Source organism: Hippocampus comes, unplaced genomic scaffold, assembly GCF_001891065.2.
Source record: "Hippocampus comes isolate QL1 unplaced genomic scaffold, H_comes_QL1_v1.1 scaffold61, whole genome shotgun sequence".
NCBI lineage: Eukaryota > Metazoa > Chordata > Actinopteri > Syngnathiformes > Syngnathidae > Hippocampus > Hippocampus comes.
This window is the reverse complement of record NW_017805501.1, coordinates 259,807-272,343: the sequence shown is the minus strand read 5'-3', so window position 1 is coordinate 272,343 and position 12,537 is coordinate 259,807. Positions and strand designations below refer to the sequence as shown.

Below are 12,537 nucleotides of genomic sequence, written 5' to 3'. Positions count from 1 at the left end.
TGCCAGTCTAAGCAGATATAAACACGGTTTGGGGGGGGGGGGGCAGTGGGAGCACATTATGGAATTTTAGTTGACTCAGTTAATATAGTTTAGCGATTATATTGATGCAAGTGCGGGTCCGATTATTAAGAATACATAGGCGACAATAGGATCGAAAGGAGCAAACAGCAAATAAAATCTCATTCACCCCCCCCCCCCCTATTCGCGGGGCATAGGTACCGCATCGCCCCGCGAATAGTGAAAATCTTGTGCTGTCACCAAGAGGTCTGTGTTCGGGCCAAACTTTTTAATTTTTATATAAATTACAACTTTCCCAATCCCATACAAACTGTGAACAATGAAGTAAGTATTTAAAAAATGTCTATGGAAATAAAGAGTCGGGATAATCAATAACTACTGATGTTGTTGTAGTCAAAAGTGTGAATGAAAACCAATTTTGGGGAGTTATTACCACCCCAACCTTCGGCCAGCTCAGATAAAATTCCACATTAAAAATATTTTGTATTTAGACAGCAAACTTGAAGTCTACGCGGTTATCTGCATCATCCGAACTGCTGATTGGCTGAGAGCGTCTCAACTTAATGTCCATCAAAATTCGGGACAGTTCATTGGTCCAAAATCACAAGTTGCCTGTTAACATGAAGGCTCTTAAACGAGGAGAGTTTCAGTGAAAAGCATCCCAAACTGTTGCCCGAGGGAGTTTAAATTACGTTCAGAATATAATAAAATACTATGAATTTAATGGCGGAAAATGGAGATGGTAAGTTTTTATAGTATTCTTCAAAAATATGGTGTAGAAACCGGTAATCAAAAGACGCATTAGCATTAAAGCTAACGCAATTTGCCGCTTGTCGTGTCCAATGCACAGAGTCGTTTTCATCGGCGTGTTCGACATTTTGGTGACTAGCGTTTTTGTTACTAAAATTAGGTACGACTAGTTGTTTACTACTTTTCTCCGCCTTTACGAGTCATTTACCAAAGTAGGACATTGTATTAATCGATAATTAGCAGATATTATGTGGGTATAACGCCCGAAAAAAGGATCAGATCTTAGAGTGGATCCGCGTTTTTTAAGACGATTTTTAGCTCGATAACTGTCATGAAAGTTAAAATGTCAATTAAAATATGTGATTGTAATGCTCAGTGGTGGTCATTTCAATTAATTGAAAACGGATACTCTTTCGCGCAGCGGTTCTCAACTTTTTTTTTTTTTTTTTTTGGGTAGGGCGGTTAGGATTGGTTTCTCGTACAATAGTTTGACGCTTGCAGTGGTCCCCAACATTTCTTCACCCCCTCCAGTGACGACGAGTAGTAACCAAGCTGACAACATGTTGAATGAATCTCTCTGTCAACTCTTGTTTCTCTTCTGCACTCAAGCCCCTACTTCTTGATGTCATCATGTGTGAAAAAGTAATTCTGTGTATAATATGTCTGTGCCAATGAAAGGAGATTCTTTGTGGATTTCCTCTTACAAAAGTTCTGTTTTCCAGGCTGTGACCAAGAATTGGCAAAATACATGACATCATCCTCTGGGGAGGCCCTTCCTGTGAAGGGTGCAGAAGAGTTCAGAAGGTCACTGTCCATTCAGTTGGCCTTGGTGGCACTCATGGACAAGACGGGATATGATATTCTGCAGGAGAATGGACAGAGAAAGTATGGCGGACCGCCACCAAGTGAGTGGAGATGACAAACATATCCTGAGCGCCTTGCTTGCATATTTCATTTGTATTCTTACTCACTCAACGGATTGAAAACTTGACAAGAACGGACTATCTCTACCTGCAGACTGGGAGGGTCCAGCGCCATACATTGACTGTGAGGTGTTTGTGGGAAACATACCCAGAGACCTCTATGAAGATGAGCTCGTCCCTCTGTTCGAGACAGCTGGAACCATCTACGAGCTGAGGCTGATGATGGAGTTTACCGGAGACAACCGTGGCTACGCCTTTGTCATGTACACCAAAAGGTAACATTGAATCTAGAACTTGATATCTCGATGCAGCGCTCCTACCTGTGGAAAATTGACAATATTGAGGAGGATGATAGTTATGACTGTGATGATTATGTTCCAGGGAGGAGGCCCTAATAGCGATCCAGATGCTGAACAAATATGAGGTTCGTCCAGGGAAGTTTCTCGGCGTGTGCGCCACTCTCAATAATTGCCGCCTCTTCCTCGGCTGCATTCCCAAAGACAAGAGTAAGGAGGAGATCATGGAGGAGATCAAGAAGGTACACCCAAGGATGTCTGTGAATTAGGGCTGAACAATAAATCAAATTCAAATCGACATTGCAATGTATGTGTAAGATTTATTTATTTCAATTATTTACTTAGTGCTTCCAGATAAGTTACATTACATACACATAAGTACATTTTTAGGCCAAAACATTTATGTGTTATAAATCTGATATTCATCACATGAACGTCACATTGACCTCCTAGGTGACAGATGGCCTTCGGGATGTCACCGTGTGTTCAAGCTCCTCAGACGCCGGGAAACATCGAGGCTTCGCCTTTTTGGAGTATGAGACACACAAGGCGGCGGCATTGGCCCGCAAGGAGTTAATTGCTAGTAAGTTTTCTACTCAGCCAGCATCGCGAGTTACAATGGCAATACCATCGATCGCCTGTTGCTTAAAGAAAGTTCGATATGGAATCAAAGTTATATGTCAAATATGATCAATAAAATACTGCCACTCCACATGGACTGCGCTCCTATCGATTTTAATGCTAATTGCGGCATTATTATAAAGTAAGATACCAAATTATTAGGATTAGGTTTACTTGTCGCAACATTCCTGACTATCTTCTTGTCACCACAGTCAGGCACCTGTGGGGCCACACCCACTGGGTGAATTGGGCCAAGCCGGACAAACACGGGAAGAGAGCAAACGCGCAGCACGTCACGGTTGCCCACGTAAGTGTGGGCTTGATGAGTTGAATGGTGAAAATCCAAATGATTTATTCATTCTTTTTTGTTCAAACTGTTATCAAAAATAAAACATCAGCAACATCCCTGTACCACAGGCATTCTTTTATTCCGAAAGTCTGGTGTCCTTTTCAGGTGCGTAACCTTTCACCGAGCACCACGGAGGAAACACTTCAGCGCGAGTGTGATCGCTTCAAAGCAGGTGCGGTGATGCGCGTGAAGAAGTTGACCACCCACGCCTTCCTTCACTTTGGCCTCCACAAGGATGCCGTAGCTGTCACCAGCAACATGAATGGCACCACCATTGATGGCAGCGTAGTGGAGGTGAGCCTCGTGAAGCCTCCTGCGGAAGAGGCGGGCAGGAGATCCCGCCCTAAGAGCTGCCAGGGAAGCAAGACCGGAAGAGGAGCCAAGGAGATGATTGTCCCGCGCCACGGAGGCGTGAATGAGTGCTCTCCTCAGCAATCCTTGAAGACGCCCCCTTACTTCCAGTGGAAACCCCAGTATGCTGTAGGACCAGGTAAATGCGCCACCATTTCAGTCCCTTCCAATCCAAGTCAGTGGGTAAGGTCAAGCTTCAGCACTGTCATTCTGTTTGCATTCAGGAAAACCCGACAAGGGCGTGTTCCCGCTTTTTCCCGGCACCCCGTTGTACCGCACCAGCCTGCTGCTCCTCCGACCCGATCAGATCAGATCGGCTGTCAGCCTGCTGGACTTGTATTGCTGTGTGCACAACTGGCCGCCCCCACAGTACAACCTCTTCTCTTTGCTGAGCCAGAATGGGACCCTGCTGCTGGTCTACAAGGTGATGATAACCACAGCACACTGTTTTGAATGGGGTCAGACGGATTTGACCTTGGCTCTTGCTGTCAGCAAGCTGCACATCACCCCCCCCCCCACACACACACACACGCACACACAGACACAGCACACACTCACTTGTGTTTGTGTGCGCGTGTAGGTGGTGATGCCACTGACACAACAATCCTTCATGCCAGACAAGTTATGTGTGCAGCTGGATGATGCTAAAGAGCTTGCTGCACAAAATGCTCTGTGGAATCTTGGTAACACACACACATACACACACACCCCCCGATAATAATAATCATGATTTTGTCTCAATTTATTCACCAACATTTTTCCTCTGCGTGAAATGTGGCCCTCTTTCGTGAAAGCTGTTATTAATTGTATGAAGTAGAGACTTTAGTTGCGGACAAGTTATGGCAACAAAAACACTTGTGCTTCTCCAATCAGTATGACAAGTAAAGCAATCGTTCATTCATTCTTTGTCCTTCTCACCACCAGACGCATTATTTGTGAATGATTCGTCCAGTAGCCCATCACCTATGTCGTCTGATGCTGCACCAAGTCCTGACCTGCTACGCTAGAACGTTCACCTCCTCTCTTGACCCAGCCTCTCTGCCTGTACACACACCTGACCCTGAGACCTCCAGAGGGACAGTGTGACTCCAGTGTAGTTCTTGTTCCGCTATGCATTCAGGCACGTTCAAAGGAGGTCCAGTATAATCTGTGCGTTCCATAGGAAACATGTTACACGGTCTTGTTCTCGTTGTTGTGTTTTGGTATTCCAGAGAAATATGAAATAAAAGTTATTTAAAAAAATGTATTTGTTAAAATGTCTTGGTATGTGTCAATGTCAGCCAGCAGGGGGCGACATGCCAACAGTACTGCATACTGTATTATATGTAAATTGTTACGACCCTTTCGTTGAGTGTGGCAGTGCTTGGATCCAATCGAGTCGGTGATGAGGACCACCAATCTTGAGAGGCGCTGCCGGAGATACCCATGCAAGGACCAGCTCGCACAGATTCACATGCAGAGTCTTAAAAACCAGGTGGGCTAATTAACATCATGATGCTCTGTGTGTCTCATTGGTAATTGGATATGATTGGAAACTGATTTTTAAAATAGAAAAAGAACTCTCTTATATTTTCGTTTTAATATAGAAACACAAATATTGAAATACAGATTGAGATGTTAAATGATTTTATGACTCTCAAAATTGTTTCAGTAAAATTTTTCAGTACACAAAACAAGAAAATCCAAGCCACGGTTTCATTTCTTGACACTTTGACAAACATCTTTATAGTCCAAATTCCATCTGATGAAATTCTTTGCTACAGCAACAACGACAGGAGATTATATTACACAAATTACACAAACACATTTGTGTTTGTTTTATTTTAGAACCACACAGGCACACACGGGAGTTCACTAACAGTAAGAATTATTACAATTTGTTTTTAAATGTCAAGAAAATATAAATACAGCCTGTGCTGGTGGATACTATAGTATAGGACTATATGAATTGCACAATCTCCAAAATGACAGAAAAGCCAGCCGATACAGAATGCAGAGCCAACGCTGTCTGAAATTCCAATGCTTTCCGACAAGGTCAGGCCAAATCAGCCTACGTATCTTCTTCTTTAGAATCCGTAGCACCTCATTGGAACTCTAGAAAAAGACAAATGTACTATTGTCGCTCATTCTAGTACACTGTATTTGGATGAGAATGTGGCGTCATTGCAAACTTTTAACAATAAACAGCACTCTTTGTGTCTCATATGTCATATGATGCAGCAAAATGAAAATTCTTGGCTGAAATCGAAAATAGCAAAGTTCCTTACCACTGGCCCTTTGTGGCAGTACTCCTCCTCTGCTGTGAGATGCTGTAAATCTCCTGGAGCTGTGTTTTCTGGTCATCGCTCAGGGGTGCAGTCAAACACTGGTACCACGCCATATCTGTATTCTGGACTCCTGAGAGAGAACGTCAACACAGTACAAGTTGCAGATTCACATGTTGAAGCATTACATGATAGAAACTTGATTGGCGGAGTGTAATTTTATCGGGAAAACGGCCGTTTTCAGAAGCAGGAAAAAAGGTTGACTTACTGAGCAGGGCAGACGCAAAGAACTGATATTCATCTTCTCCGTTGTCATAGTCGAGGGGCGTGCTGTACTCTTCCAGAGGTGTTCCTTCAAAGCAATCGTCGTCATCCCAGTAGTCGTCGTCGTCATTACTCTCATCTTCCAGGCCCATCGGCACACTGGACTGCTGCTGCGTAATACTGCATTTTTCATTCACCTCATCCTCGTCACTGGGAATCTCCTCTGCGAATCATCATCGTATCGATGTCAACATTGGCGAGACTGGCGACTTCATGAAATGTTGTGCGTATCTTTTAGCCCGCACGCCAGACATGCAGGCACACGCCTTGTGGGAAACTTACCGTTTTGATCTTCATCCAAAGTCCTCGTGTTGGCCAGCAGGTCCGGTTTGTTGATGTGACGGGAAGCAGAGAGGTGCTTGAGGCCCAAGAAGAGGAGCAGTACAGAGGGAAGGATTTGTGTGGCGACGCCCTCCAGCGCCGCCGGACGGCTCGGAAGCTCCATCAGCACAGTCAAGCCAATGATGCACATCTTTCGGTCGTGGATCCTGCGAGTGAAACAAAGATGCAAATGGTGAGGTCATCCAATTTAAGATGATGAATGATTTATAACTCTCGGGACAATTTGTGTTTCTCACCCGAGGAAGAATTCCGTGTCGTTCATCCACTGGTTGATGAAGTGGGCAGTAATCGTTTGTGGGTTTTGGGAGAAGTGCGCGTTGTCCAAAGTGTGCATAAGAACGGCCGGGCTGTAGTAAAGCGCAGCGATAGCCACCTCCAGGCACATGATCCGAAGTTTGTTGGACTTGACGCCACGCGTCAGACGCTCCAGCGCTGCCTCCACAAACAGAGGGATGCACTGCAGTTGGGAGACATAAAACTCCCCCCTTTTAGCCATTCGTTCCAATACCATCCCACCTAACGAGTAGGTGTGTATGCATATGCAATACACACCCATATACACTTTTTTTTTAAAAAGTGGGTACTCGATTTCTGTTCAGCAATCAAGTGCTGCAGGGACTGCATCTTACCTGGTCAATCCCTCTGCCTTTGCACTGCAGTATAATCACCTCCAACAATTTGGCAGCGTGACACTCGGCTTCTTCACCTGAATCTGTGGTCAGCACCTAGGACAGAGGAATGATTCAAACTCGCCAACCGGTCAGTTTAACTGCAAGACTCAGAAACCTTTGGGACAGATTGTATACACCCGCGAGCTGCAAAAAAAAGTACCTTTTTGCACATGGTGTAGATGATCTCCACGTTCTTGGGGTTGGACAGAAACACATCTGTATCCACGGTGACGTAGTTATGTAAAAGGGGCATCATATCTATAACACATTTAAAAAAAAAGGACAATTATTGCATTTGTATTCAAATTTCCCTCAATGATCCTAAATATTCATCATTTCAGGAAATTGGATGTGTTCCTTCACTAATGACAACTTGACGCTCATGCGCATGGCAAGTGTATGCAAAGTTCTTGACCACATCGACCAAGCCAGGTGAGACCAACCGGTGAAGTAGTCAAAGCAGTCATGCTGAAAGACCTCATACAAGACGCTCAGCAGCTGCCACATCTGCGGGGAGATGGCCTGGCATGTAAGTCCAAATGCCAGAGACAGAATCTCCTCGTAGAACTCTGTGAACGAGATGAATCTTCAGCATATTAATACTTTCAAAACCACAAAATTAGCTCGGACTTTTTCCCACGCGTAGAGACGATGACATTGCTCGCATTCAATGTAACTGATAATTCCGGTGTTGACCAGTGAGCACTGCTCTGGCACATCAAAGTGTATTCGGATTAGAAAAAAAAATACGCAGAAAATTATGACAGTCCACTTGAATTTCTTCCTTGTTGGGGGTTGCACAAATTTTCAGGGAGCCTTCTGCTGAAATACTATCAGAAGATTTTGTTCTTGGATGTAATCAATGTGACATTCATCTTTTTTTTAAATCATCAATTTTCTATGGGCAATGCAGAAAAAGAAAAAAAAATGCATCTGAACAGACACACCTGCCATACCTATGATAGGTTTCTGCAAGACCAGGCCAATCACTTGCAAACAGATATCCTCCAGCTGTTGTGTGATCTGATAAAAAGAGGGGGGAAAACATATTTTTTAATCATTAAACATTTTTTTTAAGAGTTAACAGTTTCCCATGGCACCATCCTTGGGCCTCTTCTATTCATCACTGACAGTACCTCCTTCTCACTGGTGAAATGTTTGCAAATTTAAGATGACTTGCTCCCAGGTATGTCCAGAGTTTAATTTCAACATCTTTTACACACCTTCAGGACACGTCACAATCTTGCTCCTCCTCATCTGTCCAACCTTCGCCATATCGCACTGCTCCCCAACTCTAAAACTCCCTGCCAATGTGTGTGCATATGTGTGAGTGCTGCGCAAAGGTAAACCTCCTTGTGGTCCTCCATGACCGTGAGAATGGTGTCGATGGTGCTCAGAAGTCCAAGGGCAATGACTGTCTTGTCCTCGTTCTCCTCATATTCCTCGCTCTGAAGAACCCTGGTAAAGATCTCTGCCTGCCAAATACACAAGCACAGTACACTCAATTGTTATAAACAAAGCCAAATGTTGGCATCCTTGTTTTGGTGATTTTGCAGGCTTTCACGCATGTTGACATTCAGTTTTTTGTCCCGACTGTGTGTCTTACCAGGTTCCGTGTCATGTCAACGGCAATGACGGCAACTTCTTCATTGTACTCGCAGATCATCTTCTGAATGACGTTGGTCAAATCGTCGTTCTCCGTCTCCTTGACCACATGGAGCAGCTGTTGCATGACGGGTCGGATGTGTGGCCTGATGTACAGCTTTGCTACACACGCAGGCACAAAAAAATGAGATCCCAACGCCCCCAAGATGACTCGATTCGCTCCATCCAGCGCGCAGCAGCGTACGTACCTTCTTCCTGATTGCTGACCAACATCTGTAAAGCAATGGCTGCCTCCACCTTGACCGGCATCTCGCTGTCATCAACCAGGTCCTTCTTCACCAACTCCACAGCATTCCTCAACGCTATCGCGTTGTGGAAACGCAGCTGACTGAAGCAGTGGAGGACCCAGCATGACTGACAAAAACAGCGAAACCACAAATGATAAGTACTACTTTACCCGACACTGTCCAATTTATTACAACCGGTTTATTCCTCAGTCTGCGCCCATACCTCTTGTTTACAAAGCCAAACGTATTTTGAACATCCCTGTTAGATGAGAGAACTTGTTGAACGTCTGCTTCGCTTACCCTGGCTCGCAAGTAACCCAACCGAGAGTCGAGCAAAGGGAAGACGTAGTTTTGCAGCATCAACTCCATCTGCTCCATGTAAATGCGCTTCTGCGGAACATGCGGCAAAGCCCAAAGAAAAGAGAAAAATGTCGGGAAAAGGTTTATTCAATAGTCTTCAAACCCCTGTCAAAAAATGATGATGCAAACACTTTTTATTTGTTCACTTGCAGATGAAGGCAATCTTCCGCATCGTACGTACCTTAAGTAGTAGCTCAGCCAGTGCTCCGATACAGTGCAGCGCGCCATCTTTCCGTCGGTGGTCAGACGCGGGATCCATCAGAATCTGGTGGCAGAACTCCATCATTTGAGGCAGAACCTTTGAAGAGGAAAAAGTACAAACAAGGTGCTCTGATAATTCTTTTTCCCTGACATGTATATCCCTCAATACTGCGGCGAATGGTATTGTTCTCATCACCTCCTTTCTCTTTCGTGCAGCGTTGCACAAAAGGCTCTGTGCAGCGGTGGCTGGAAGGGCGTGATCGTCGTAAAGGTCTGGAGACATTTTCATTTATTTATTTTTTAATTAAAAAAAAGCAATCATTGAGATGACATTTTTATTGATAGCTTCAAAGTACACACAAAACTTCATGCGGATGTACTCAAATGGGTCCTCCTGCCACAGCCTCTCATCCTCGTCTTTGTAACACATGAGCGGGAAGATCACCTCCTGACAGATAGCCTGGAAGAGAACGAAAGCCGCAATTTATTCAAATTTGCGTTTCTTTGTTTAAACGGTGCTTCTAAGAGTAACTAACGTGCTGATGAGATTTGAAGTTCATTGAATCCATCGAAACGTGAAGCCCAAAGCGGACCCTTCTGGTGACTTGTGTCAGCCGGCCGGGTTTCCTCTTACCTGCATGTGAGGCTTCATCTGCTTCCACGTCAGAGAATGGGAAAGTCCCTGGTTGAGGTAGTCGAGACACTGCTGGAGAACGCGAGGAGTAACGTACTGCTCCTGTCTGTGTTGATCCACCACCTTCAACAGGACCTAGGCAGACAATGACAATAGAAACAGACGCATCAAAGCCAGACACAAATACTCTTGCGCTTCCCGACTCGTATTTAGCACACGTACTTGCTGTAAGCCCACTGCGTAGGTCTTCAAGAAGAAATCGGCAAACTCAAAGTACTCCTTGGTCACGTTGCCTGGGCTTCCATATCTGGGGGGCCACAACCATATTGACATCCCAACATTTCAACGTGACTGAATCACGGCGTCGCAAAACGAGGTCCACGCTCACCGCTTGAACAGCCTCGTAATGACACGCAGTGCCCATTTCTTGCACTTCCACCATGATAACTCGGGACGATCATCCTCATCCAGCTCTAAAGTCTCCTGTCAAATTAAGCGAAACGTGACCTTTCGGGTTCCGGAGCAGTGGACGCACACGCAATCGGAGGCATAACGGAGCAGATATCTGGCAGTGGGGGGGAAAGGCATCTTACAGCAGGTACATCACGGTCCATTATGGCTCGAAAGATTTCCATCCATTGAGTCATCACTGTCGTGGTGATCAGTTGGAGAGGAAGCGAGTACTGCAGATATAACAGGAGGATCAATATCAATAAGCACAACATAATATCAAATTGTAGGTTAAAATATGATACTGCAACATTGCGTAAAAAAAATTCTTTTTTAAATCGGCTTTGATGTTGGCAGTGGCAAAACATACCTGTATGAGAGAATGGAAGATTTTAAGGATCTGTTTTTGAATGAGGACCGAGAAGATGGTGGCGTCATTCAGCAGCTGGATGATGAGCTGCTGAATCCGCGGCAGAAAGATTTGCATGGCCGCAAGCAACGGCTCCCTCTCTTCCTCCTTCCGGTACCTGACGCGCAAACATGTTGTCATGAATAGCACTGGAAAGAGTTAGTTGGAATGGACAATTCAGAATCAGTTACTCACTCGTAGGTTTTGACGAGCTGGTAGAGAGCTAGCAGGCTGCCGTACCAGCTGCCACTGTTGTTCGACTGCAAGTACAAGCTTAACTTGTCCACGATGGCGGTCCAACGTCCCGGGAAGTCGTGTTTGATGATAGTTCGGAGACACATCGTCAGCTGGGCGCTGCATTAACAATGAAGTTAGTGAAGTTTGAACTGTCATAAGATTCGATACAAGTATTAGGGTGAAATAGTTTCTGTTTAGGCCTTCTCCCAACTGCGCGTGAGTACATAAACCCCACCAATCAATATTTGCAAAAAATTCAGGTTAGTGAGAATTCGGAACACAAACCTGTCCAATTTAAAGTGGAGTTGTTAGAAAAGATTACTGGTTGCATTGACGTTTGCAGCGTGAGAATGAACGTACCGTATGGTCTCCGGACAGCGGATGATGCCCTCCACAATGTGGTTTCTGATCTGCTGGCGGTCATTTTCATGAATATTAAAGGGGAAAACCACTTTTCCCAGAGATGGCTCCCTGTCCTGCCAATACTGGCCAATCATGTTCTTCAAATAGATAGCCGCTGTGGACATGCACAACAGTTCAACAGATAACAATGGGGGCGGTGTCAGAATGATCAAGAACAAGATATATTAAAAAATAAATAAAAATCTTAACACCATACCTGCCTGCCGAACTGGAAACTCCACCTGCTCTGATACAATGATCTGAAGCAGAGTTGGTGCAAAGTTGATGATTTTGTAGGACTGAAACACAACCAGAGCAGGGTCAGAGTTAAGCAACCAACAATACTTGAAACAGACACCTGGACAAAATTTGCGAGACCAAGTAAAGTTAATGAAAAAAATAACACCGTGCAAGTTATATATTCAAGTAAGGCATTTCAAACTCATGTGCAAATTTCCCTCCTTTTAACTTTGAGCACTTTCCCGTCCCAAGGTTTCTGCACGCCCCTGCGTCAAAACCAGAGTTAAACAGTACCCTCTCATAGTTACTATTCGACGTCTTCAGCAGTGACACCCACCTGATTGAGTTCATCTTCAGCCGCTCTTCTCAAATTCGGATCGATAGTCCCTCTCAGAGCCTGAATTATCCGGTTGGGATCCATTACTTCACTCCACGTATCCCCCTTAATACACTACATGCAAAAACCATGAACGCTACTCACTTAATTGTGAAGGCCGTTGTGGGCCTGCATTTAATGTCACCTAAGCCGTGACTGAATTTGACACTTTGGGATAAAAACGAAAGCAAAATAAATATGACTTTTGGCGAGGTCCACCACTGATTATATCACAATGGAAGCAGATTCATAGAAGAACCGATAGCGTTTTCAAATTCCATCAAGCTTTGAAAACAACAAAACTGCCGGTAAGCAGCAATTGCAGGACGTAAACGTAAACTGCAAAACACAAACTTTACGGCACTTTTACGGCACATAATTCATCGTTGGCTCAGCAAGTTTGCTGCCCCCTTGAGTCTTGGAGTGG

The 12,537-nt window shown here is 44.7% G+C and overlaps 2 protein-coding genes across 6 annotated transcripts; one reads left to right on the top strand and one right to left on the bottom strand.

Moving 5' to 3' along the window:
• The first annotated feature begins 31 nt into the window (after positions 1 to 31).
• Positions 32 to 4,912, top strand: LOC109520170 (probable RNA-binding protein 46). 4 transcript variants are annotated; one of them, XM_019877188.1, is made up of 10 exons: positions 32 to 264; positions 1,491 to 1,673; positions 1,786 to 1,966; positions 2,073 to 2,229; positions 2,441 to 2,570; positions 2,821 to 2,915; positions 3,063 to 3,447; positions 3,533 to 3,732; positions 3,889 to 3,991; positions 4,233 to 4,912. In XM_019877188.1, the coding sequence occupies exons 2-10, from the start codon at positions 1,517 to 1,519 to the stop codon at positions 4,313 to 4,315; spliced, it is 1,491 nt and encodes a 496-aa protein (XP_019732747.1). In that variant the 5' UTR covers positions 32 to 264; positions 1,491 to 1,516; the 3' UTR covers positions 4,316 to 4,912. The 4 variants fall into 4 exon arrangements, with proteins under 4 accessions (XP_019732747.1, XP_019732744.1, XP_019732743.1 ...); XM_019877185.1 differs by lacking the exon at positions 32 to 264 and adding an exon at positions 668 to 760 and having other exon boundaries at positions 1,786 to 1,954; XM_019877184.1 differs by lacking the exon at positions 32 to 264 and adding an exon at positions 668 to 760.
• Positions 4,913 to 5,129: 217 nt separating this feature from the next.
• On the bottom strand, positions 5,130 to 12,448 carry ipo8 (importin 8). Of its 2 annotated transcripts, none has more exons than XM_019877182.1 (25): positions 12,072 to 12,448; positions 11,712 to 11,793; positions 11,453 to 11,609; positions 11,051 to 11,209; positions 10,817 to 10,973; positions 10,590 to 10,679; positions 10,385 to 10,479; positions 10,219 to 10,303; positions 9,997 to 10,131; positions 9,723 to 9,822; positions 9,559 to 9,635; positions 9,343 to 9,459; positions 9,102 to 9,191; positions 8,763 to 8,928; positions 8,516 to 8,676; positions 8,259 to 8,384; positions 7,857 to 7,932; positions 7,353 to 7,478; positions 7,070 to 7,167; positions 6,868 to 6,963; positions 6,475 to 6,695; positions 6,179 to 6,384; positions 5,841 to 6,059; positions 5,576 to 5,705; positions 5,130 to 5,402 (listed from the first exon to the last, which is right to left on the bottom strand). In XM_019877182.1, coding segments are annotated over exons 1-25 (3,054 nt in total). In that variant the 5' UTR covers positions 12,156 to 12,448; the 3' UTR covers positions 5,130 to 5,401. The 2 variants fall into 2 exon arrangements, with proteins under 2 accessions (XP_019732741.1, XP_019732742.1); XM_019877183.1 differs by having other exon boundaries at positions 7,866 to 7,932.
• Positions 12,449 to 12,537: the final 89 nt, after the last annotated feature.